General features: G+C 40.5%; 1 protein-coding gene across 1 annotated transcript in view; it reads left to right on the forward strand.

The window, feature by feature from the left end:
• Positions 1–27,767, forward strand: part of ltk (leukocyte receptor tyrosine kinase) — a 65,673-nt gene that overhangs the window by 12,941 nt on the left and 24,965 nt on the right. The window contains exons 2-10 of the mRNA XM_014331914.2: positions 16,739–16,831; positions 18,323–18,469; positions 18,741–18,969; positions 21,753–21,886; positions 22,468–22,605; positions 25,236–25,385; positions 26,414–26,514; positions 26,656–26,816; positions 27,187–27,281. Of these exons, the coding sequence (XP_014187400.1) occupies positions 16,739–16,831; positions 18,323–18,469; positions 18,741–18,969; positions 21,753–21,886; positions 22,468–22,605; positions 25,236–25,385; positions 26,414–26,514; positions 26,656–26,816; positions 27,187–27,281 (1,248 nt within the window). The remainder of the gene's footprint in view (positions 1–16,738; positions 16,832–18,322; positions 18,470–18,740; positions 18,970–21,752; positions 21,887–22,467; positions 22,606–25,235; positions 25,386–26,413; positions 26,515–26,655; positions 26,817–27,186; positions 27,282–27,767) is intronic.

Here is a 27,767-nt window from a genome sequence, read left to right on the forward strand (position 1 = left end):
ATATTAAAAGAATTTATGTCCATGACAACAACGACCGTTTCCCACAATAATCGTGGCTCAAGAGTTGGCTGTTCGCCTTGTAATTGGAAGGTTGCCGGTTCGAGCCCCGGCTCGGACAGTCTCGGTCGTTGTGTCCTTGGGCAAGACACTGCACGTACTGGTGTTGGCCAGAGGGGCCAATAGCGCGATATGGCAGCCTTGCTTCTGTCAGTCTGCCCCAGGGCAGCTGTGGCTACAACTGTAGCTTACCTCCACCAGTGTGTGAATGACTAGTGGAGTTAGAAAGTGCTTTGAGGGCTTCGAAAAGCGCTATATATATATGCAATCCATTATTGTTACTAATCCAGCCATCTATCCATCCATGCATTCATTCTCTTCTGCTCCTCCAATTCAGGGTTGTGAAGGGGTTAGACCCCATCCCAGCTGCCATAGGGCAGAATAATCCCCAGAATAAATTAATCAATATTGTGGACCACTTTAAGGGGGATCACAGCAGGAACTCTAGTCATAATCAATCCTTCGAAACAATCTCCTCAGCAGCCTTCTGCAGCTTATCAGGTGGGACACCGAGTCATGCCCAAGCCAGCCGAAAAACAATCTCTTCAGTGTGTGTTAGGTTGGCCCAAGGTCCGCTCCCAGTAGGACATGCCTCACCTAAGAGGCATTCAGGAGGCACCCTAGTCAGATGCCTGAACCAAGTCAGCTGTCTCCATTCAATGTGGAGGCGTAGCGACTTTATTCTGAGTCCTTCCCCAATGATTGAGCCATTCACCCTATCTCTAAGGTTGAGGACAGACACGTGATGCTGTTTGTGTGCACAGTCTCATTCTTTGGGTCACTCCCCACACCCTGTTGCCATAGATGAAGGAAAGAATAGGAATAATCTGTGTGTCAATCTCCTTCCCTCATTCATAAACAAAATCCATACGATTCCTGAACGCTTTGGAGCAGCAACTCATTTCCAACCTGGAAATGAGATGGACACATCATCCTTTTTTGACTGAGGTTTTCAGACTTGGGGATTCTAATTCTCATCCCAGCTGCTTTACACTTACCCTCACACTGCCTTCATTTGATGAAGCCTGTAGAATTACATCACCTGCAATTGTTCATCTGTACCTAGAAATTCTATCTATAAAAATTATGAACAGAATCAACAACAACTGACAACCCTGGTGGAGTCCAACATGCTCTGCAAACCAGTCTGATATACTACTAACAGTGTGAAGCAGGCTCTTTCTACAGGGACAGAATAGCCTGCAAAAACAGGTCTGATAACCAAACTCCCAAAGCTTCCCTAACAGGACACTCCTTGAGGTGTGGTAAGCACTCCTCCTACAGGTCCACAAAACACATGTGGAGTAGTTGGATAAATTCCCACGCACTCCCAGATGTCTACAAGAGAATGGAGAGCTGTTCAAGTCTTCCAGAACCAGGACAAAACCGCACATCCATCAATAACATATATTTGTGTTGGTGCCGTGCTTCATTAATGCCTTTGTTGTATTCATTTTGCAACATCTAAGCACAGCTTTGTGTTTCTTCACTAATATGACTCAGAGTTCACCCCAGTTTGGCTTCAGGCATTTAAATGTTTCACATTTCCTCAAAGACACACAGGAGAAGGTCGGCATTTAAGAAGGATATTAATATGTCAGAAAGAGTTTTGATGTCTGTTCTGCAGAATGATTGGGTAGCAGCTGAGATCCAGACTGCCTTTATTCTCTTTTTCTGTATATACTAACAGAGTTATTGTGGTTTTCTGGTTTTTCTGGTGCTCATTTAGGAGCAAACAACAAACAACACATTCTTACAGGAAACCCTAAATGCATTTCGCCTTGTGCAATAGGAGGAAATGTCGCTTCAACAAACTGTCAGACGGAATCAGTCTTAAATCACTGGGCAGCAGATATTCAGGTTCGCTAAAGCAAAGTGATTCAGTGAGTCATACAGTGATTTTTTTCTTTTAAAAAAAGGGTCTAATTTATGCCTTTAATGCTGAACAGAGACACTGCTGTTTGATCTCAGGGAAGAAATGTCAGCTTACTGGCCCATTCAGACTGAGTGGGGGTTGAACTTTGTGGTTTGAGATGAGAAGGTCCCGCTTCAGTCCCCTCGGACCCCCCGGGGTTTTATCCTGACAGATGTCGAAGCGACCAGTTCGGACACTGTCAGCTGCTCACGTGTTCTTGGTGCTGATCTGTGTATTAAACCTTCCGAATAAACATATGCATGTTTTTTTATCGGATGTGTTTCTGCGCTAGTTGTGAGTTGCGAAAAACGAAAGCATTTCAAAAGGTGCAGCTTTGCTTTGAAGGCAGACGGTCTCTGTTTGTAGTTTGTGCCACACTCTTCAGTTTCATTAACTCACTAATTAGCGAGGAGTTGTGAGGAACTTGCAAAACAAGTCAGTGTCTTCCATACAAACTACCTCTGACCTCTGCAACCATAAAGAGGTTTCCAGTGGTACGCGGTATACTTCTTTCCAGACAATTTCTAAGAGCGACAGCAAGCAACCTCCTACGCCCACTTGCATTTGATCGGGGACTTTTCCCTAGTGACTGGTGGTTATCAGAGGGTTACTGACCATCGTCTAGGTGTGCAGGACAGGAGAATAAAGATTAAATGAGATAAAATAAGTAACAATATCTAGTGTTTGTTGCTGGCCAGCTGGGACACACGAGGTCTATGAGAGATTTTATCTCATATCAGCTAATTGTGAAGTAAAAAAGTATATAGGCTACATATAGGCTAAAGGGAACGTAGTGTGTAGAGTTCAAAAATGGTAATCTTCTGGAAAAAAAAACTGTGTCAGGAATTATTTCCAAGACTTACATACTAGTGACATCATTGGTTTACACAACTGAAACTACTAAGTCAAGGCTAGAGAACTTCACCTCGTTTTTGCTATCATAACTTAATGCCACCCCCACCAAGCTAAAGCCAGATAAATGTCTATTTTCTTGAGACCACCTTGTGGCTTAATGTATTTGGATAAGTCAGCAGTGTGAATAAATAACCCACCAGTCCATTTGAAACTAACGCAATAAACCAGATTTTGGTTTGGATTGTGCAGTTTTTATTTAATTTGCGTGATGGATTGTGTATTGCGGGCTACAAAAATGTATAGATGGCATATTTTTCTTCTTCTATATGAACACCGTTTGAGATGTATGTAAAGAAGAAGGGCTTTTGGCATACTCTGACAAGAATGAAAATGTATTTGCGAAAACATAACTCATGTTAACGTAGTGAGAGCTTTTTACTGTCCCCATCACTCCAAGCTTTTATTCAGTTGATTTTCCGTCAAACTCCCATGTCCTTTTCCCATCTCAGCTAAACTGTGCCAAGCCACCTTGAATTGAAATTCTTATTAGCTTGTGTCTATGCTGCTTTTAAGTTTTGTATTCATAATCGGGAAGGAAAAAACAGAAAATTGCATGTTGCGTTAAAATCTCTGTGTTTTGTTGAAAAGGGACTTTCTGGGAAGAAGCTGCATATCTCACACGATAGGCCAGTTAAATGAAGTCATGCTGCAGCCAATTAAATCATAAATTGAGTTATGGGTCTTAATTCCTAAATGCCAAAGGCTGATTCACTGCACATGAATGGGTCCTCAGAAGTCTGTGTGGATGCTGGCAAGACGTTCAAGCTCAGCAAAGGTGTGCATATTTTGACTTGGACATGTACAATCATCCATCTGTCTAGTTTTTATAAAAAAAAAAATATATATATATAATAGAGGCTCTATTATATAATATAATGGAGACGACCTCTCCATTTGCTGAGACACAGAGGTAGAGTTGAATCCAGAAGGTCTTTGGTTGCGATTTCCATCAACACAAATGCAGTCCTGATCATTAAAGCCTACTGGGTGAACATGGGTTAAGGTACTGGTGTGTATATATATTTTTAAAAAGAGGAAGAAGATATTTCCATTTTTTATTCACTTCAAGTGACTAATAATTTTCCCCAGACCCATAAATTCATAACTGTTTAATTGCATTAAGGTGAAATTTTGGGTAAATGTGGGGGTTTTTTCTTTCTCTTTGTTCTGACCTGAGAAAGCCCCTTACTTTAAGTCTTCATTGTCTAAAAGCAAAAAGGTGTTTGGAGAACAAACAGTGTTTTGTAATGTTCAGTATGAAGATGAATTTTCTTTTTAAGCCAGGGACAGCATAACTTGATTTTCTAGTGTGTTCTTTCAGGGAGCTGCCTCATTTGTCAGTTTTTTCTCATAACCTTGCCAGTGAATACTTTTTTTCCATGTTTTTTTTGGTATCTCCACCTCTGAAGTCTTTCGGCTTTTTAAACTTGCTTCTTGTGCAAGATCCAGACGAATTGTCACAAGACTTTGCGTTTTTTCTAAAGTTTTACACCTTGAGAGAGTGGAAATAAGCAGAAGTGACATCAGAAGTGCTGAATCCAAATTTTCTTGATAAAAAGTTGCTGAGTTTTGTCATTGGATACTTAATGCTTTCCTTATTTAAACAAATATGATTCAGTTTGTTTTTGTACATCTCTCGTTTTCATCTGATAATTTGCATCTCTAATATCAGGTCTGCATGTACCATTTTGACATAATCACACGAAAACTATCAATTCGCCTTCAGTTCAGTTTTATTTATATAGTGGAAAGAATCAAAACAGCGGTCTTCTCAACGTGCTTGGTAAAGACCCTACAATAACACAAAGAAAAGCCCAATAATCCCAAGACCTCCCATGAACAAGCACTTCTACAGACACTTAAAAAGCAAATCACAGGTATAAATAGTAAAATCAACTGGAAGCACTCAGACCAAAGCAGTTCACTCTCTTGTGGTATTTACTTTTAAGGGAATAGTATTGTATTTTGTATATACTCATTTTATTTTCTTTGATCTTTTTAAACATACCGTAAGAAGTTTGTAGTGCTGTAATACTCAGATAAGGGTTAGCCTGACAGGTGTTTACTTTGATTACGCAAACATTATGTAGAAGTAGGTAATGGGTAACAGATTTGTCAACAACTGGATACGAATAACTTGAGCTTATTATGTAATATTGAACTAGAGCATATTTCTAACTAACCAAGCAGCTCATTCTCTTTCTCTTAACAATACTTTTTTAAATGATCGATGACTTTATTGGGGTCAATTTTAAAGAAAGGTCAGAGGTCAAACGTGACATGATATTTGAATGCAAACTATAATGTCAAATGTAGTATCCCCATATACCAGTATCATTTCCTAAATGTTGCTAATACAAATAAAGGGAGGAGAATTTTGAACATAGTTTTAAAGATAAAAGACATTTTATGAAAGTTTGACTTTATTTGACCTTAAAGAAGAGGTCAGAGGTCCAAAGTAATGGGATACTTAGAATCCCCATGCTGTATATCACTACCTACATCCCTAAATGTTCTCAATACAAACAATGGCAGTAAATATCTCTATATAGCATTATAATCACTTTGACCTTCTGTTCAGTCTGTTGACCTTAAAGAAGAGGAGGTCAGAGATCAAATGTCACATGTTATTTCAGATCTTTATCTTTATATGATACTTGTATGTTGACAATACCCACCACGCTTGTAAGTTATAGGACTTTTTGACAATTTTTGACCAATAAACCATTAAGTTGACTTTGAAGACCTTGGTGGGTGCAAGCCCATTTTTGATGGATTGTCAACACGACCCCACTCTGCACCCCTACAAAGTTTTATTCGGATACATTCAAAACTTTTCGAGCTCTTGCATTTACAGACAGAATGACACGCAGGCAAACCCTACCAAAAATATAACTGCCTTTGTGGAGGTAATGATGAGCTGCTTTGGGTTCAGTATCGTGGTGTCATTTGTATGCAGACTCACTCACGAGGTTTCCACCCTAGTGTTGTTAAAATTTTAAAAAATAAAATTCCAGGAAAAAAAACTGCAACAGAAATATTAAGGAAGATGATTTTTTTTTTTAAATCCAGTGACTCTCAGTTACTCTGCAAACAAGAGTAAGTTTCCCATTTAAAACATTATTGTTGCTTCTATTGCTGCCACCTGTGCAAACATTAAAAGATATCTATCTGCTTTCCATATGAGCAAAGGGGAGACAAAGTCCACAGTCGCTGTTGTGGACAAAACTGGATTCCTCAGTTCATACGAAACTAATGTGATTCTTTGGATTGCCCTTTTTATTTGGCTAACTCGACAGCTGAAGTCTCTTATCCTATCAGATACACTTGTCAAATAAAAATTTGCACACAAAAAAATGAGACCTGTGGATTTCTTCCATACTGAAAGTGCAATAAGACCAGATATTTCCCTGCTTCATATTTTGGATAGTCACCGTCTCACATTTTCTGACATATTACCACAGCAATGCATATCATTTAGACACAAGCAGAACCAAAGCTTGACAGGCCTGTCATGCATAGCAAGCAAACACTTTTTAGAGAAAGGGAACACTGGGGGAATATTTTCTGGTGGATTCTGACATGCTTTCGGTTAATATTCTTAAATCAGCAAACGCTGCATTGACACATTTCCAACCTTAGAGTTTCAACAGGGAATTTACTGGCAAACGGTTGAGCTGAAACCTACAATGAAAAGCTTTAAAACAAAATGAGTTGAGTAAGAAAATGTGCAGGTTTGGGTACAGAACTGTGCAAAAGTCTTGAGCCACAACCTATTTCTCCATATTTTGCTAGGAAAATGCAAAATGTGAATCCATTTCATGTTTAAAAGCTGGAATATTCATGTTGTACTGTATGCATTTAAAAAAAAAAATCGCATTACACCGTATTGTACACAGTAGCACTGTATTTTTTTCTGATGCTTCAATATTCACCTGACTATTCAATAAATGGGAGCACAACCCTGAATGAAAGCCAGCAATTTGCTTCAATTTCCAGTAGTGATGACGGCTGTCCGCAGCTGTTCCCCATATGTCTACATTTTTATTTGGATACACGAAACCTGAAGACATTAAGAACAATTTCAGGGCCCTGAGTGAATTTTAATTTGCCTCTGCATGTCTAATACCTCTCTTTCTAATGGCTTTGTGGATGACTGACATAAAATTAAAGTAGATTTATGGTTCAGGATCGTGCTGGTATGTACAAATGGTTTCCAAATATGTGTTTGTGTGTGTGCATGGAGCTAAATAGATGAGGTTTTGGGAGGAGATAGCAGCATTTTGCTTCTTTTGGACAAGCTTCCAAGAACAGTCTGTAAGGAGCAAAGAAAAGATCCGAGAAATCTTTTTCTTGGTAACTTGATGGTTAATGACATTCGAAGCATTAAGTGGTAAGTGGCGACCTAGCATCAGACGGGAAGACAAAGTAAATTTTTATAGACTCAATTTTGATTTCTGTTGCTTTGTTCATTTCCTGTAACTTCTAATTAGGGCCACAGTCGCATCATAAGCCAGATATTGCATGAGTAACGCGCTCTGTGATAGTTTCATTAAATTGAGTTGCTTGTCTGTAAGGAAGAAATTAAAGCACTGATAGCCGGAGGTGGTAGATTAAAGAAATGGATGGGGAAAACAACATTAACCATTCGTGTCTGTTTGTTTTTTTGTGGGTTTTTTTGTTGTTGTTTTTTTTTAAAAGAATTTAAACTTGAACCTTTCTGGTTTATGATGAAATATGTCATGTGGTTTGTTTGTAGCATCTGGTTAAGCAAGGGAAAACTTGGGGGATGTTTTGAAGCAATGTTAGCAAAAGTACGCCAAAGTTTAAGTTGCGAAAGTGGTGATGGCTTCCACCGAGTGGGGTTAAGAACATTTCATGTTGTTCTTTGTCACACGTGAAAGAAAACTAAACAGCGATTTAGACTCTAGGTATGATTAGAGCAGCACTTTAAAGCTTTTTTCAACCATTCATACACAATATAATCAGAAGGGAGAGCATGCTCTGCCAAGGTAAATGGACTGCATTCAAACAGCGCTCTTCTAGACTTATTGACCACCCAGAGCGCTTTACGCTGCAAGCCACATGCACCCACTCAAACACAGGCATGCAACACTTTTAACTGGGCTATACGATGCTTTTCCTGTCATCGACACACAGACAAACACACTGACATGCACACACATCAATGGATGCATGTTTGGGAGAGGTTTGGTATCAGGCCTGAGGACACAAGCCCCACTGAAGCAGCTGGGGATCAAACTACTGACTTTCCAATTAGTGTGTGACCTGCTCTCCCTACTGAGGCACAGTTGCCCCAAAAAAACACATTTTGCAGTTTTGATTCCCATTGCACCAAAACGTACTTACTTCTCTTGTTGAAGATGAAGAAGACGACCTTTTCTCCAAGTTCCATGACATTCAGCTTCCTCCTGACTACCGACACAGAGCGTGGCCTCGGCAGAAGAGTTATCTCAGGAGAAAAGCATGATGCAGATGGACATTAGTTTTAGCTCCATGACAACAGAAGTAACTGACATTAAAGAAAATGTGACAAATCGCCGTGATATCGGAATAACAAGGACGCTTTCAGGAGCCATGTGTGGGAAGAGTTTTCCATGAGGGGTATTGACCAGACATGCTCTCTAAAGACAGTAAACTTTGTTAAAGGCTGTATTTTAACTCAAACCACAATCTTGCCCTTAACCTAACCAATTACTGTTTAGCTGAATCTAGGCAAGTGGTGACTGAAAACTGAATACAACAAAAGGAAAGAAAGCTTTCTGCCGAACAGCCTTTAGAGCTGCAAGCCCTGAAGCCGGATTTCTCCCAGCGCTCTCCAATTCTAAATAAGTGCTTTTTCCTGTATAATCTGCGTCTAAGTCCCGTATTGTAGATCAGAGGAGAGGGTAATGGCTCCATTTGGTAGATCTGAGGGAGGAATACAAAACTCATGGAAAACTCCTTTGCCCCTTTTCTGTCTTCAATACGCTTTAACACACAGCAGATTTATTTGATGGCTGGAGCCTTTGTCTGTGGAGTGTGCATGTTCTCCCTTTGCCTGTGTCCATTTTGTGTGGGTGCTCTGGCCTCCTCATACAGTCCAATTAACTTGACATGCAGGTCAGGTTAATTGGCACGGATGTAAGGGCGAGTCTCTGTGTTAGCTCTGTGATGGACTGGTGAGCAGTCCAGGGTGCACACCGAATCTAATCCAGTGGCAGCCGGGATCGGCTCCAGTGCCCCCACAAACCCGTCTGAACAAGTGGCCAAGAGAGCGGATGGATGGTTGGATTTATTTTATGTTTTTGTCTGAAACATTGAAACTATGAAGGTTGTTCATCTAAAGAGATGACTTCTATTTTAACACCAGCTTGCAGTATTTCTATCAAGCACTATGAACCATTTCTTTGAACCGACAAACCTTTTTTTTTTTTTTTTTTTTGGTAAAACATACAGTAAGTGTCATTTCTTAAGTTGAACTATCCAGACATTTCCTCATAAACATGATAGTAAATTGGGTTTCTTTTTTTTAATTTCTACTCTCTGCCAGTAGACCTTTGGGAAAACCCTTTAGCATCAAACAGGATCGTTGTGCCCTTCTTTAATATTCTGCAAAACTGTAGCTGCGTCAAGCTTAATGCAGGACTGAAGAAAAGAGTTGTTTGTCACTGTCCTGCTCTTTTCCTGACCATCTCTGCTGCAACTATTCAATAAAGGGCAAAGTGCCAAAAAGTGAAATGCAGAAATAACACAGCACTGTCTTCTCTCTTTCTTCTCACACACTCTAATTAGTTAGCTCCCCTTGCAGTCTTCAGCTGACACATCCTTCTACTTATTCATTTATTTCCTGTGTAGTTTCGTTCCATTTTCTCTTTCCTCTCCCCTAAGGTCGATGCAGATTTCTTTACCTGAAATTTAATATAAACTAAAGCCCATGTTAGGTTTTAAATATCTTTGAGCCGTTCAGCTTTTAGATTTTTATTAATGACAGTGAAAGTGATTAAAAGAGAAACCGACACATTACGTTTTTTAACCTTTACCTTTTTTTTTTATAACCTTGTATCAGAGTCCAGGAATTATCAACCTCCTCTTTTTCCCAAAATGTCAGACTATTTTTTCTCCTGCCAAAGCCTATTCCTGTTGTTTTGTACTTTGTATTGTTTTGATAGCTGTTCTGAGTTCGCTCAAACTCATTTATGACATTTTCCTTTTACTTTTCTCTCCTTTTCTGATACTTTTCTGACAAAGCGCCAGCCAAAAGAACCCCACTCCAAAACGATATCATCTCAACTGCACCATGAGTCATAACTAATTAAAAGTAATGTACTGTATGGACGTACACCAATCAGCGGCAACATTAAAACCACCTGCTTGAAATTGCCCTGGATCCTTCAAGATATGGACTGTCTGAGCCCTCGGAGTGTCCCCCGTGAGGTCACGCACCAAAACATTTGCAGCAGATCCTCTAAGTTTTGAAACGAGGCCTCGATGATAAGATTTGTTTCCACAGCACATCCCAAAAATGCTCGATTTCATTGAGATCTGGGGAAATTGGAGGCCCAGTCAATATCTTGAATACTTCCTGAGCTTTTTCTTTTTGAGCGAGCCAGTAAAGGGAATTGACTTGTATTCACCCAGACATCCAAATGGCGACAGGGCACTTTCTTCTATCTCTCCGTGGTGTAGTTCTGAAGCTCTGCTTTTTAAATATGTAATAAACTGTGTGTTTTGTTGCTTTTTATCATATACAGCATTTTGGTTTTCACCACTCTGTGCCGCCATAGCTCTTACACGGGTTCCAGTCACATGTGCCAGCCTTTGCCATTCACATGCACCAATTAGCCTTGGCTGACCATGCGCTTTACACTTTTCCATTTTACGTTCCACCAACAATAATAACCCGGAGAACAGACTATAAATTGCTCCAGTAAAATCAATTGGAAATGAGTCACTGCACGTGAAAGCATAACATCCCCCCACTCACACGTGTATGTACTCTGCTAAATGACTTCCATGAATCCAGTCTCTAACTAATGATGTAATTTTACAGTCGGTTTTACGTCACTTTACTGTCACTGTTTCATCATTAGTCTCCCAGAAATGTTGCCCCCATCCCCAGTTAAGTAAGAAGGATCTCCAGCCACTTCATTGATTTTATTTTTTCTTCGCACACTTCTGCTTCTGGATTTGTGATTTAATCGTACTTCTTAACTTGAAAGGAAGCACTACAAGAATAGGCAATGTGAGTAGTTGCTGGGGTTTTTTTTATTTCAGTGTATTTGGCTCATTTTCCCCCTTTTCTTTGACATCCTCATAAATAAAATGCATAGTTCTGAGACCACTTTGCTCAAAACTGCACACTTGAAAGCAATTACAATGGTTAAAATGCACATGATAGTGATGCTAACAAGGACAGGGGTAGACTTGAGGACTTTTATTATGTGAATTTCATGTGAGGCATTACCTTTGAAGTTCTCTCTTTATCGTCCATATAGAAAATGAATAGAATGATCAATTTTAATTTTGTTCTCATCTCATTATGAAATTAATTCCTCATGTAAGTGGCCTGTTTTGAAACTGAAAAAAAAATGAAATATGCATCAAGCAACATTTTGTGTGAGAAAAATGCAAAAGCATGGTTCACTTTGGTGAATAAATTGTAGTGTGGGACATAAAATCCTAATAAGACAAAACATTAAGATCTAGTATTGTTTTTTCTGGGAGTGGGGAGGTGGGGCTTGTATTTTTTTCCATATCAGAACAATATTAGTTCCATATTTTATTCCTTTTTGATTAATCTCCTTCTAAACCACCATCTGTCTTCACTTCTAAACTTCTGAAATGCTGAACTTTCATTTCAATTATAGATCGTGGCTCTGTCTATAGCCAGTTCAGCTGTCATGTATCTTGGGAATGAAGGATAAAGGCCTGGTAGCGAATAAGAGATTTGAGAGGTTAAGGACTTTATTAGGCGAGTGTGGAGAGATGAAGCTTCTTGCTACAAAGGATGATTCTGCATAATGCGCAAGGAGATGAATTGTAGGTACTTAATGTTTCCACACTCATTTTTTTATTTTTACCAGGTGTGAGAGCTGTGCAGAACTGTGTCATGTCCCACTGAGCTCTAGTGCTGTTTTAAAGGAGGTATAAATCCACATAATCAGGTGTTACTTAAATAGTACACATATCTCTTTAAGAATATCTGTAGGAACTACTGGATGGCTTACAATAAAACTTTAAGCAGATATTATTCTTTCCACTTTTGTTCCCTTTATTGGTTTTCTCAGATATATAGATCGTAAAAAACACACACACATCTGGGATGTCACCCATTGCTGCATTACTGTTGTTGCTACGTTGAGTTATTGGAGCTAGATTTATTGAATGAGAAGTGGGAATACTAAGTTATCAGCTAACTACAATGGGGTTTGATAGCAAAGTGTAGCCATTAGCGCAAACCCACAAATAAATATCCGAATTTCACTCACCAGATTTAGAAAACTTCTTCACATTGGCTCTAAGCCCATTAAGTACACTAGCTACATATCATTTGACATGTAATTACATTGTTTGTTTGTTTTAAAAATGCTCCTCAAATGCTCAAATTAGCTAAGGTGATGCCTAGTAGACAAGTCTGGCAGGCACCAACCACAGACAAAATAGAAAGTGGTCGTAGCTACTGTGACATCAGCCACTGGTTTCTGAAGTCCTGTTGAAGCCTCAGCATGAGTGTTAATGCCATCGCCATCTTGGCTGCAATAAAACAGAGGCGACAAAGAGGGCGAGTATGACCATGAAACCATGCACCCACTGGCTAACAACTTAAGATTGCTAAATTGTTAGCTAGTGAGTGTGTGGTTTCATACCACAGATAATCCTCTATTGTTAAATATAACCAAGATTTACTAAACACACTTAAAGTTGTATTCACTGTGCCAACAAAAGAGTGACTGAGCCAATAAACACTTAATAATAAAGAGTTGAAGTTGTTTTCCTTTAGACCAGCGGTCCCCAACTTTTTTTGCGCCACGGACCAGTTTATGTCCGACAATATTTTCACAGACTGGCTTTTAAGGTGTCACGGATAAATACAAAAAAAAAAAACAGTACTGGTACCAAAAAAAGGAGGATTTATTCAGAACACACGGGAAAAGACCCAGGGAAACCGAGTTAACGATAAAAACGATTTAAAAAAAGAACTATAAAAACCAATGAAAACCCTGAAAACCATAAATTTCACACCCGAGCCTCAACTCTCATGGCCTGGTACCAAACGACTCACAGACCTGTACCGGTCCGAGGCCCGGGGGTTGGCGACCGCTGCTTTAGACCACAGCTATCGCCATCTGGTGGCCTTCAGGTAGAATGCAGGTTCAAGATACTTGTACACTGGCATGATTTTTCTGACCTGGAAACTACGTCCATGTTTTATACCATTATGGCACCAACCTGTAACTCAAAACGTCCACACCCGTAATAATGCAAACTTTATTTTCAGCATTATTTGTGAGTTAAGTGAAAATGACCAGTAGACCCTAATCATGTTGAAAACGGAAGGTGGCATCTAAATAACACCAAAAGTGAAAAAAATACTTTTTCAACATAATTGATTGATGATTAATTTGTTGGTCTGGAAGCAAAATTTGCTGCAAAACTACAAAACTCATTAGAGAGAGTGAGAAATGCCCTAAGTCAGGTGATGTGATGATTTAGGGACAGGTAGAGAAAGAGAATCCAGGAGCGAGCGTGTAAATAGCATCAGGCAGTGCTCTGGTTGTACCCTTGCTTAGCTTAATTTAGCTCAGGCATTTACAGCATGCCACTTTCATGAGCACATGGAGAGCGAATGTGTTTATCCAAGTGCCGAGGCTGATGTAATAAATAGCTTTCAGCACTCAGAAACTAGCCTTGAAGATGAAAACTGTATAATTCATGGTCTGCTCATTAGAAAATTGCTCCGAGTCCTTCTGAAGCTGCAATTTTGGAGTTTTATTGACTTGACAAGCAGCCAATATTCACACGTACATTTAAAAAAAAAGCTTTCTAGGCAGGCCCAGATGATGTTGTTGTTGTTGTTGTCACACATTTCCTGGTGGTGCAAAGCAAATCCTCTGAGAGGCCAGCGTATGCGATGGATGACAGAGCAGGAGATAGGTAAGGAGATGGAGGCCAGGTTATCCACCTTATCATCAGGCCACTGCTCTGTGGCCTGATGATAAGTTCCTTTGATTCTGGCTGATCTTGCTTTTAAACAAAAGCTCACTCTTAATGGTTTCACTTCTGCTGAGTGACGGAGAGACAGCAAACTGGTGGCAAAGAGGCCCCTGCTAGTTTGCTGCCTTTTCTATTGAGCTGTTCAGATCTGCAACAAAGCCCCGTCCTTGAACTTAGCTAAACTACAACGCACAGCAGTTTTCTGACTCCACGGTACCTTGATAGAGAAACTAACAAGGGCAGGCTTTGCTTTCAACTGAGCTGACAGCTTTTAAAAGTTACACTCTCCTCAAAGGCCTTTGGTGCAGTAACAGTGTAGTCGGAGTCCTGGATTGTCATCAAAGAAACTCGCTGCCGGCTGATGATGATGCAGATAGTTCAGTAATTCTTTCATTTCCTTTCTAGCTTAAAAGAGAGTGTTTGGGTGTTTTTTTTTTTAAATTTGTATTTCTTTTGTTCTTTATCTTTTAAATCCATACTGGACAAGATAAGAAAGGAGTTGGAGGGAGTAAAATAAAACGTTTGGATTCTTGGGGGATTCCCAAGCTCATGTTAATAATAGCGGGTTAATTTTTTTTTCTTCTTTTGGCTGAATCCTTTTCTTTTTTCCTACAGTTTAATTTTTCCCGTTTCCGTGCTCGGAACTATCCATAGCAGCTGTTATTCCATAATTATCAATAAATAGCAAGGCTGCCATTCATAGGCACGACCCCTCACCTCCTCATCATTAGCATCACTAACCGCTTTCAGTAAACAGCAATTTCAGCTATTGAATTTGTCCTGCTTGGCTTTTTTGACTTTGCCCTGCAGGCATCAGATAACAGTAACGCCACTGTTCAGGGGCCATTGCAACATTTGAGTTGTGACCCTCTAAGATATTATCATCTCCCTCATTGTCCACTCGTCATGCTAGTTAATACGTTGAATGTGACTTTTTCTTTCAGCTTGCGTCTCCAAAATAAGAGCATGTCTGTTGATTGTTGCTGCGAAGCAGTGAATGCTATTTCTGTATGTATATTTCCATTCATGTAAGAGTTTATCTACGAGGAGAAAAAGATAAAAAATATTATATTTTGGTGGTTGTGTGAGCATTTAAGCCTCAAGGCAAGCTGTCTTTGAAAGGGATGGAATTAAACGGGGGACAGTAAAAACATTTTGACTCAGCTACATCTAATAGACTGAGAGGTTGGTTTCACAATGAGCTGAGGAAAGTGCCACATGCTGGAAGAATTTCCAGTGTGTGGAGTTTCTTGCATAGCAGAAATTACTGCTGTTTTTTTCATGGATTCAAGGCTTGTGTATCTAAAAGCGTTGGTTTACTGTTAAAGTTACTGTATCGCAGCAGTTTTATTCCTTTCCATGACTCTTGCTTGTATGTGAAGTGCTGCCAGAACCCCACTTTGTTTTATTAAAGGTCTCAGACAGATGCCAAAAAAATAAGGAATCAAATAAAATAAAAGTTAAGCTGGGAAAGGGCCAGTTGGTAATTGCTTTCGTTTTTCGTCTTGACATGTAAAGTCCTCTAATTCATGTGAAACTTCATGCTAACAATATGTTTTCACACCTGAAAATTCTGGTGTTAGTTTTGTAGCACTTTTGTTGCGGCGCTAACGAGGCAGCAGTGGAAACTCAGGGCAATTATGCGTCATACTAGTTTTTAGGTTTCCACAGCCTGGATTCAGACGACCACTTTGCTGTTTTTCTTAACAGCGTTACACTTTGTTTCGTCTTGTTTGCAGCAGCATGGTTTATTGGTAGACGCTGCTGTAAACCTCCTTTATTTTAGCTATTCATACTAAATCTGAGCGTTTCTCTTTGACTCATCCATGAAAATTATTGATTCTGTTTATCAAAACAAAAAGATACACTGCCTGGCAACTTTGTTAGGTACACCTGCCAATCACAGCAACTTAATAGATTTAGGCATGTCAGGTTTACAGTACAAAGGATGCTCCGAGAGGAGGAAAATATCAAGTAAGCGGTAGTTCTTTGGGTGAAAATGCCTTTTTGTTACCTAAGGTTAGAGTTGAAAAGCCAGACTGCCTCAAGCTGACAGGAAGGCAACAGTATCTCAAACCAATGGGAAAATCAATCAAATCAATCAAGGTGACCATATCAAAAGACCAGGTGCCACTCCTGCTTGCTAAAGACAGGGAACAGAGGCTACAATTCCCATGGGCTCACCAAAATTTGGCAACAGAGGATTGGAAAAGTCTTGCCTGGTCTGAGGATGTGCGTAAATGTGAAAGCATAGATAAACCCTGCCTTGTATCAATGGTCATGATGTAATGGTGTTAGGGAATTTCTCTCTGTACAGTTTGGCACAGGTTTGGTCCTTTATTACTAACTAAGCACTAAGAACTACAGTAACCAGATCTCAGTCCAGTAGCCTCTGGGATGTGATGGAAAGTTTTGCACCATGGATGTGCAGCCGACAAAATCTACAGCAGCTGCGAGATGTTATCGTGTCAATATGGACCAAACTCTCTGAGGACTGTTTCCAACACCTTGTTGAATTTTTGCCATGAAGAGTTAAAGCGGTTCTGATGGCTGCAGTTTACTAGAGTGACTGAAGACAGTGAAATGCTTGTATGACGTCTCGAACTAATAAAACCTGTTTGTCTCCGTCATTAGTGAGCAGTACCTGCCACGCCCTTTTTGACCGATTTCTGGACGAAGACTTCCCAGATGAGTTTCTTCCTCATCCCCTGGACAATGACAGCCACTGTGAGTTTGTATCTAGAATACTGATGTGTTGATGATTTGACACAAATTGAAAATCTGTATTCCAGTTATCACCTGGGTTGTTTTTATTGCTTTTCTTACACTCATTGCATGCATCTATATGAATATTTCTTTGACTGGAAAGCATGGTTAAATTAAGAACCTGAGTAGTTTGTCGTGCAGGCAGAGGATCAAAAAGACTGGCATCTGTCAAAGATGACTACATTGGGAATTATCCCTGAAAAACTGGATTTTTGAGACAAAACTACCCATTTTGAATTTCAAGTGTAAGCATCACTCGAGCTGTAACAACACTCCCCTGTTAGATTTTCAATTGCCAGGAGCACAAGTAGCATGTTGATGCCTGTGAAAAAGCAACATTTTTACATCATTTGTGATCAGAGGAAGGCTACTCTTTTATCTGGTTTAAAGAAATGAATGTGGGTTAATATGAAATAATTAGTTAATAATTCTGTGCTTTATCCCAGGAGGGATTCCTAATTCCCCTGGCTTGCTGCCATATTAGTGGTTAAGGCAGTTTCCTCTCCAGTTGTCACATGATGTCTTGAACGTCTCCTCCGTCCCCTTCCTGTTCATCAACCCCCACACAGACAGACACAAAATCAGTCAAAGGCTCTGTCTGTTTGACTTTTAAACAGATTTTGGATTTAAATTTGATTTAGTGGAACTAAAGGCCTTGAGCTGACATTTTATACAATTTTTTTAAAATGTTGTGGCTTTTTTAAAATATATATCCTTCACAGCTTTTCATTTTCTCAGGCACAGTTTTTCCTGTCTAGTTTTGTCTATCCTTTATGTGTTTGGAATTTGCGTTTTATTACTTTTTTATATTAAAGAGAGACATTTTCAGAGAGAAGCATCACTGGAGGAGTTGCATCCTAACTTTTTTCTTTAGTTCTGTTGGGATTTTTCTGGTCTCGAGATAATAAAGAAACACATTTCTCATATTTCCACTCACCACCGCCACCCCAATCCCCCCCCCCCAAAAAAAAGCCTAAAAAACATATGGTGTTACTCATCCCCACTCAGGCATGCATTCATATAAATGAGTTTGGAGGCTTTTTTTGTGAAATCGCAGATGCTGTTTATTTACTGTGAAGTTTTGCGGACAAGTTGTTTTTTTCTTTAATACAGTATCAGTTCGTTTCAAGATTTTATACATAGTGGGATAAAGATAACGTGAGAAATATACACTTTTTCAGTTCATAGATTTGGGGCTGTTTTGCATGTGTGTATAAATATGATTATTTCAGGCTAGTGGGGAAAAAAATGCCATTAAGACGTATTTTATGTTTATATTTCAGTATATTTGTTAGCTTGGAGCTGTAATCAAATCAGTGCATTTTTAAATCGATACAGTAATTACACATTCAGACAAAAACATTAAAAAAACAACAACAAATAATCTACATAATTTGATGGACTCTTTTTTTTAAAATTGAGTTTTCATCTTTGTTGTTTCATGTGTTGCAGTTCCCTCCTGTGATTTTGAGTCACCGTGTCTCTGGACTTTATCGAACAGCAGCCGAAGTGACTGGTTATTGGTGTCGCCACAGCAACCACAGAGTACAAAGGCTGGGATGATGCCTGCAACTGACAACTCAGAGGGAAGGTCTGATGGTAAGAGTGCAGAGACTCACAGAGGAGCAGCTAAATCAGTGTGCTCTGATACACAGTGTTCCTCTTTCTTCTGTCAAATATGTTTAGAAGAGTCTTTGAGCTACTGTGTGAAAACGTTGCTTCTCAATTGACATTTTCTTTCACTCTGTGCTTCATATATTCAAATATACCCTAATCCAGAATTTGTCATAACGCTAAAGCATTAGACAGTGTTATGAGGCTGCTATAAAATAGTCAACCATGAATTTTCCACTTTGTTTTATTACCTTAGGACACTTCCTTCTTTTAACCCCGTCACCTGAAGCTGAGGCCTCTGGGAAATGTGACTACCACTTAATGAGCCCAGTATTGCCAAAAAGCAGCATGGACTGCCTGCTTCAGGTGGCTGTGTATGAGGCCGGCCCCGTGGTGGGGAACCTCACACTGCTGATCAAGCCTGCTCAACCAGATTCAGACGTTCACTCGGAGATGCTGCACCACAGGGGAGGAGACGACCGCAGGTCAGCGAACACACTCACCTTTTGTTATTGTGCAACACAACCAGTCCTCTTCACTGAAAAAAAAAACAGAAGGCACACTTCTGTCCCACTAAAGTTATGTAAGAAAAATGTTTCCTGCCTATCATCTAAGGCAAGCTGTAGAATTGTGACTGCGTGTTGTTTGGGAAACACGGACAGATATTTCCTATTGATCTAATGCTGAAGCACAACTATCTTTAGAACAGCTAAAAGCATTCCTGAGACTAGAAGCAGGCTGGAAATGAAGTTACATATAATTGGTTAGGACAGAGGAGGATGGATTGGCATATGCAATAAGTTTGTACATTGGGTTTGTTAGTGGCTGCGCAGTAATGGGCTGTGCAATTCCATTATGAGTCACAAGCACACACACTCACACACAGTGACTTTATTTATTAAGCTGGCTATTCATCCAACAAAATCTGCAGATACAATGTCTGGACACACTCTTCATTTAAAGCACAGTTACCATCCAACAGGCTTCATCTTTCAGTGAAGTAGTTCAGTGTGTGTTGTGCGTTGTGTGGGATGTCATGCGTATTGACATATGGCGCAATTTTGTTAAGTGCATAAATAGAGACTGAATGGTCACAGGAGTTGACATCGGGCTGTATGAGGTGTTGTCAAAAAGTTTTGTGTACTTGGGACAGACAAATAAGAAAAAAAAACCCGTACCACTTAGAATTAGGCTAATCTCTCTTTCAAAACCACTTTGATCGCTGCTGCCATTTTTAATCACTCGCAGTGTGCGGTCTGTGATTTTCCTATTCACCTTGAACGTCCGGAGGCCTGGATTTCGTGTGGAGAAACAATCCTCGTGATGAGAACTTGACATAGTCCAAAGTTTCCAAGACTGAAGGTTGTGCATCGTGTGAGGAGCAAACTGGTGACCAGGTGGTGTGAATGCGTTAACAGGAGTTAGACTTGTCGACACAGCGTCCTACTTAATCACCATTTGCCACCGTGTGTGTTGGAAACATTGCAACTTCTTCTGATCACATCAGTACAAACTTTGCTCACCACCTCCTGCTTTCTCTGAATGAAAACATAGATGAGGGATCACTGTTTTGTCACACCAGAGGAGATCAGGCAGCACTGCAGAGGCAAAAGTTTCAATGGTCAAACATAATTTCCGGGCACTGATCTCTAAACAGCTTTCATGGTGAAAATAGTCTAGTTTGCATATGCGATAGGCAGTTGGCGCTACGTAGCATGGACGTATTTTTAGAAATGGAGAGCAGGATTTGTGACGTGTGAGGTAAATCTTGGGTGCTGTCACATATCCCAGGTAGCAGGATTTGCTTTGCTTTATTACGCCACCTATAATCACACAGCTGTGGGCCAGCTTTGTGAAAACACAATCAGGTTGGACTTATGACAAGGTGACAGATGGATTATGCTGAATAATAGCGACATGTTTGGTGCTTTTGTTACGTGGAACACATGCTCATGGAGGAGTGCGGTTCCCATGGTTGATAATGGCAGCAGTAGTGGAAATGTGCCAATAAATGACAGATGGAAGAAGGCTCAAACATTATTTAGTAAAACACTATGGTGAGAAATGAGAAGAGGGTGCAGGTGAAGGATTTTAATATTCAGCTTCAGTTTTCATACATTACAAAGGTTCTTTATTTCAGAGAATGCAGAGGGCTTTAGCAGAACATATAACAAATGCAAACTTGACTGTAGAAACTGCAGTGCAGGCTTTTATACAAAATAAATCATCTTGGCAGTAATGTTGCATAAAGAAGGCAAGAAAGTGAAGATACTCTTGTTTTAACCTTTACTTGTTTTACTTTTAATGCACTTCTTTTTAATGTAACTATAAAAGCCAAAAATTAGAGTTAGAAAAAAAAGATACACATGTAGCTGTTTTCACATGTGAACTTTGAAAGACGTGGGGGAGAGTCAAGTCAGGACGTGGTCCGCAGTTGTCTTCAAATGTAGCGCACAGCAGGAAACAGTTTTCACCTTACTAATGGAAAGAGTCTTTTTGGTTTAGGTGAAGATGATGTCTGAGTAGAGCATGCTGGAGGCAGATCACAGCGAGATCACCACTAGCTATGAATGCACCAGTCTATTACCTGCGCTTTCTCCCATCATTACAAATCACTGCAGCTGGATAATACGTGTAGTTTGCACTGGTGAGCTGACATTTTGATGTGAGCTCTAACTGTGTGAGATCTTTGGTTCTCACGTGCACCTTCGTCAGGTAAGGTCCACAAAAGTTCAGAAGTGTGTACTATGAATGAACTTCAGGGTTAGCACGGAGGTTATTGTATTATGAAGGTGGTTCATTTCTTCCTGGGGTAAATCACCATGGTGACTTACAGGTTATGCTCCAAGTAAGAGATTAGCAGGTATAAATGAATCACCTAAATCGTGTCACCACTCCTCAAACCTCTGCGCGTCGAAAGTAAGAGGGGCTGATGTTTTTGTGTTTCACTGATGAGCATCGGTCTGTATTATGAGTCCAACCTCTTTAAATTCTTGTAATCTTATACTTTCTGGATCCTTTGTAAACTCAGCCCCTCTGCTGCCAGTATACTTATTGGCTGTTGCCAAAGCAACTACTTTCATGTGAACCCAGAGGGGAAAACCAGAGTTTGCTGACGCTACCCAAATTGCTGATGCTAGGGAAAGTGAATCTAGATATTGGAGAGATACCCTGGGTATGTTGAGTTCGCTTCATAGTACAAGGCCCAGGGCTGCTGCTTATGTGAGAAATTCGATTGATTTTGTTTCTGTGTGATTGCTTAATGCAGGGCTGAGTGGCAGATTTTTGGAGTTCCGATTGGCTGGGTGGCTGGACCCTTTCAGGTGACCCTGCTCTACACTTCGTGTGAGAGAGAAGCCACTGTGGCTCTGGACTCGCTGGAGTTCATAAACTGCGAATCAGGTGAGTTTATCGGGTCGTTAAGAGCTTTCAAACCAGATGCTCATGGTCATTTCCTGTGATAAGCACCTACGACCGCACAGACCAGATAAAAGGAACCAGCTGTAAACTTTATTTTAAAACCTGAGGTACTTTCACAGTAGCACATACTCGTGTTTTAACGTTTCCACAGCTGCTACAGGAGAACTTTTCTCTCTACAGATTACAGTTAAGGTTGCTTATGAAAACTGATTCACTCAAAACGTGTTTAGGTTTCCTTTTTTTGTCTCATGCATGTTTTGCAAGTGAATGTCAGCACACAAAAATGCTCTGGTGTCAGGAAAATTAAAAAGCTCATGATTTGCGGTCAATTTGCAAACAGGCAAAAGATGCCTGGTCTGTTTTGCAGATTTCTTGAACCTTTTTTCTCAGTGGTTTCACATTTTTCAAGTCTCTACGGTATAGAGCAGCGAGTCAAGAAAAGCCCCTCCGCAGAATCAACCGACCTTCCTGTAAAAGCTGCCTCGTCGCTCATCCTAACTCACCGGGCCTCTAAATCTGCTTTGTACCTTGTTACAGTTGTTGTGTGGTTGTCTCCATTGCAGAACACCATTTCGGTGAAATGAGTCCCATTTGTGAGGAATCTTTCCACTGCAACCACTCAGGAGACTGCATCGCCACGAGCCAAGTGTGTAACTTCCACACGGACTGTCCTTATGGAGAAGACGAGGGCTTCATCTGTGGTGAGATTTTGTTTTTGTTGTTTTTTTTTAAATAAAATCACACAGAGTGCAGCAGAGCTTTTATGATGATGTATTTGATTCGATTTCATCTGCACCATCTGACCGATTCTTATAGCGACAGCATTATGAGCAGGAAAACACGTGTGAATGCTTCAGTTTGTGCACATCGGGAGTTATATCAGGCCAGCGTACTGTTGCGCAGTCCTGAAGCAGTCAGCGAGCTATTGGCAAGCTGTAATCCATTTGCATTAGCTGTATAAAATTTAAGTCCATGATAAATTGTTAATCCTTTCACCAAAGGCACAAGATTATTCCATGCCAAGGGCCTTTACACAATAAATTTAAAGTGTAGAGAATGAGTATTATGTGGGGTGTTTAAAGTCTGAAACCTGAGTGCAGATTCTCTTCCTCGGATAATTTGCATTAAAACGCTTTCACCGCCTAGTGTGTTTTTTCCTAATTAGCAGTAAAATGTAGTGTCAGGAATCCAATTGGCTGTTCTCTTCTCAAAGCTCTCTTCTCTGTCTACATCAAAGATTTCAGATAATATGATAAACCCTTTGCAGATTTATTATCCTATTGAAAAAAACATGCACAAAAAAGCATCAGTCATTACCTTTCAGTTCCTCTCACATCACAATCTAACAAGTTACCTCTTTCTCTTTTTTATAACATCAATCACTGTGTGCAAAGAAAAAACTCTCCGAGACACTGAAAAGGCAAAACGCTTCAGTCAGTAAAATCGATATAGTCAGGGTTATTTAAAGCACTTGAGCTGTGAAACGCTGGGGGGAAAGGCCACAGCGGAGATGTAATTTCTTCAACGAGCACACGGGTGTCTTAACCACTTTCATGTGCAAACATCGGTATCAATTTAATCTCTGTGGGTTCTATAGAGAGGTGGCTTACATGTTTTGTCTATTTTAGCACAAAAACTGGAAACAGCTCTATCTGTATTCTGGCTTCTTTCACAATTAAATACATGCTTAGAGTGAGAGGAGAAGCATTACACCGATCTCCCGTCTGCATCAAGGACAAAGGTGGAGTCGGGGCAGCTTCCATAGCATAAACATAGCCTTATCACAAGGTACCTAAAAAGCTCAAAGATATGCCTACACATATGTTTTAAATTGATTATTTGACCTCATACTTCTTGGTGGTTAAACCTACACATGCTGACTATCAAAGGATAGTCTGCATGTGTGCTGTGCATTTTATGCAACAAGTGATTCATGTCCTAGCTTTTCAGCAAAATACATTACCTCAGATATGAAGGAACGCCAGTTCAACTCCTGAGATATTGATCTGGTCAGTTAGGCAGCAGGGGGGATCGTTAATCCGTTTCAGCTCCTCTGGTATTAATGAAATTAACAACAGGCAACAAAACAGGAATGGTTTTACAGGTGGAGGTCACTGGCATTTTTTCCCTCCTCATCTTTTCTGATTGTTTTTCCATTTGGCCAGGGTCAGTGTCACTACTGGTAGCATGAGGCAATACCTGGACCCTACAGAGGTTGCACAGGTAGGGTATCTCCAAGAGCACTGAGGTATCCTAGGAGACAGACAGTTATTCTAGGAGAGCAGGAGGGGGTCGTACAAAGACTTTAATCCACCAGGACAACCAGTATCTGCTCCTTTATGTAAGAAAGAACAGGATGAGAAGATTATTGGTGTGAATGCTTCTGACCAAACAATCAGAAACAGACTTCATGATGGTGGCCTGAAGGCCATTGCTGCCCTGTGCTTTTCATAGATGAGAGCAGGTTGACCTGTGGAGAACATTAAGCTGCTTTTAACATCATTCAGCACAAGCAGTTTGGTGGTGGGTCAGTGATGGTTTGGGGAAACGTATCCATGGAGGGAGACACAGACCTCAGATCGGTTAGGCAACAGCACCTTCTGTCAGATCCTGTGCTGTTGCAGTGGATTCCTACTAGTTCATGATGCACCTCAGACTGTTCCAGCAACTCAGCGATGCCCTGGTCCAGATCTGATGGGAGATCCCCCAGGACACCATGAGTCGTCTCATTAGGATGTCAGTCATGCACACAAGCACCTGTAGGCCATACAAATTACTAAGTAATATCTTGAGTTGCAGCAATGGAATATCAGGAAAATGGACAAGCCTGCTGCATCGTTTTTTAATCTAGATTTTCAGGGTTTCTGTTATTTCAACCCTCTGTAAGATAAGAATTTTCATTTCAAACAATGTGGCATCTTCTCAAAGAAGTAATTTTTTTGAGCAGTATATGTTGACCCAGTGAAGTATTTGCAAGCCCCCAAAACTGATAAGAGTCACTATGTTTTGGAGTTGTTGGACAACATTTTCACTTTGAAGGTGAAACTGAAAAAAACACATCCTAAAAGGTCTGGGAGTAATCGCAGTGCTCTGATCTGAAATGTGTCGCAGTACACGTGTAGTGCAAAGTGTGGAGAGTGACAGAAGAAAACACACACACGCGCGACTTTCACGTGAAGAAAAACATCCTCCGTATAATTTGTGCTCGGATGATTTCTTTCAAAATATAATTCTTGTCTGAAAGACGAGGAATCCGGGGTAGGAGATGGACTTTTTAGCAGCTGTGGTCTCTGTCTTTTTGAAGTATGATGATAATCTGCTTCCTTCCCAGATGCTCTCCCCTTTGGCTCATACTGTTCGTTTGACGGGGATTCATGTGGTTGGTCTATGTCCAACCAGCACTCGGGCTGGAGGAGAGTTGCAGGAGATGAGCTCACGAAGAGAAAAGACATGCAGGGTTTCGCTCTGCAGCGCACACAAGGTTTGTGTCTGCATTTGTGTGTGAATGTGTGTGCGTGTGTGTGCACAGCACATGTGAATTATGCCCTAATTTAATTACTCTTCCTCTGGTGAATCTCCTCCAGCTCAGATGAATTATTGCGGTGTGGAGTGATGGGAAAATACCCTCATTTGTTTTTGAAGCTCACATTTCCTTGTGTCAAAACTTCTTAATTTTCCTTTGTTGCAAACAGGATTTTTGCATTTACTCTTTTTTAATACACAGCCAATGACGAGAATGCTTGTTTTGATGTTCAGTAAGTAAAAACAATAAAACCGCTATTGCTGCATTGTCTGAGAAGCGTTGTCAGGTCATTTCTAGTTCGCAGTGTAACTTTAAAGCATATGTATGCTTGTCAGAAAGACCTGACGGGTGCTACTCCTTATTCACGAGGGCTTGCCGCAGCAGGTAGTGCCACGTATTTGATCTGGCAACATTTTTACGCTGGATGCTCTTGAAGCAACCCCAAGGGGTGTAAGTTTCTTCCCAGGATTGAACTGTGGAGCTTTCGTTTGTCAGGCAAATGTAAAACACTGCAGGAGGTTTTTTTGCATGTCGAAAGAGGATGAAAGCAGGATTGCCAGCAGAAGATGAAATAAAAGATGTAATTGTAACTGGTAGTTAATATGCTCTATTCAGGTTGACTGAAATGTCAGCTGACCATCTTGTGGCTGTACACAAGTCATTTAGCAAGCAAATTAGTGTCCGGCATTCATTGAGACTAGCAGAGCATTGCATTACATTTACAGCTCTGTTAACCTCAATGCGCTTTAGTCTACAAGTCACATTTTAACCCCACATTCATACAGCACTTTATTCTTTTAGCTTTAAGTACTTTATCTGCCTCGCGTCTATGGCCAATTTGCGTCTCCATAAAAGTCATTACTTTTATAAGCTGCTGGTTTATGTTGATCAATAAGAAAGATTGATGTGGGTTCAGCTCAAAAATCTAACTAACTAGCTAAATCACATAACCTGGTAAATGTGTTACATTTATTGTCTTCCCCTAGGGCACTTCTTGTTTCTCCCTGTCAGAGAGAGTAATTCACTTAAAGAAGCGTTCGTTCAGAGCTCTGCATTCCCTCGTCCAGTCTCTTCTGTTGCTTGCCAGGTCAGTTACTCGCCTGACGTAGTAGGTGAATTATTCAATTTAAGCATGTTTGATTGTCTTGTCTGTGTCTGTGTGGGGGAGTTCAAATCATACTAAATATCTCACCAAAAATCTTAATGATCTTCATCTCTGTTTGTGTAGATGCATTTCTCTCTGTACCTGCGTGGTCATTTTAATGGCTCGTTGCAAGTGGCTATAGAGGAAAACGGGACCGTCGCCACGGTACCGGTCTGGGAGAGGAATGGTCAAGCCGAAGATAACTGGGAACCGGTTGCCCTGGAACTGACTGACCTTCATCACGGGTACATAAGAGGAAAACAAACAGGGGGAAGGATGAAAGAATAAAGGCTGATCTCTCGTGTGTTAAAGGGATGATGTGTCGTTGAGGTTTACTCACCTCTTTTTCCCATGGAGCCCCATAAAGTTACATTTTCTCCTTTGTTTTCCCCTGTCAGAGATAGTGGAGCTTAGGGATGAGTACATGCTTTAGGTCAGTGATAAGAAAAGGAAAATTGCTCCTTTCATCTAAAGAATGTGTAATCAGATTTAGTGCTCATAATAAAAGAGATTTCACTCCTACTTTACTCTGAAGAGTTTAAGTACACTCACTGGGATTGAAATCCTGCTGCTTTCTCATAAGAAAAGACAACTGTAATTCTCTGATTGCTCCAGGTTTCGTGTTAAAGTGACAGCTGTGTGGGGACAAGGCTCCAATGCTGACGTTGCTCTAGATGACATTGCACTTGGAGCAGCCTGCTTCCAGTCAGGTAAGCTAAGATCACACAACCGTTAAGTAAAGCCAATACAGATTTCTTTAAAAGTTCTCAAGGGCTAAAACACACATTTGTCTTGCTTTACCGCATATTTAGTCTTTGCTTTCGTAATGATCGGTGCACTTTATGAAATCAAACTGCGGCTGAGCTTGGGAGGAGCACAGAGAGACCTCCCCAACTGCTGTGTTTTGTTCAGCACCACAGCGGCCCTCAGTTATTCGTTTGATGCCCCGTTTAGTTGATTGGCTGAGACATGTGGGTAACCGACGTTTCATGATTTGCTGCAAATGTAGCGCCGCAGTACGACAGCAGTGTGTGCCAACATTCCTGCTCCCGTGTTGTTGCACTTCAGCTTTTAATTCTCAAAGTAGAGAGCAGACTTTTACAAGCCACTATGGTGCTACGCTAATAACAAAGACATGAAAAGGTCTGTTTTTGTTTCGGCGGGATTTAGGAGAAATATGGTTTGAAGCCTCCAGG

This window comes from Haplochromis burtoni, unplaced genomic scaffold (assembly GCF_018398535.1).
Source record: "Haplochromis burtoni strain Fernald_Lab_line unplaced genomic scaffold, NCSU_Asbu1 Contig_16, whole genome shotgun sequence".
Taxonomy (NCBI): domain Eukaryota; kingdom Metazoa; phylum Chordata; class Actinopteri; order Cichliformes; family Cichlidae; genus Haplochromis; species Haplochromis burtoni.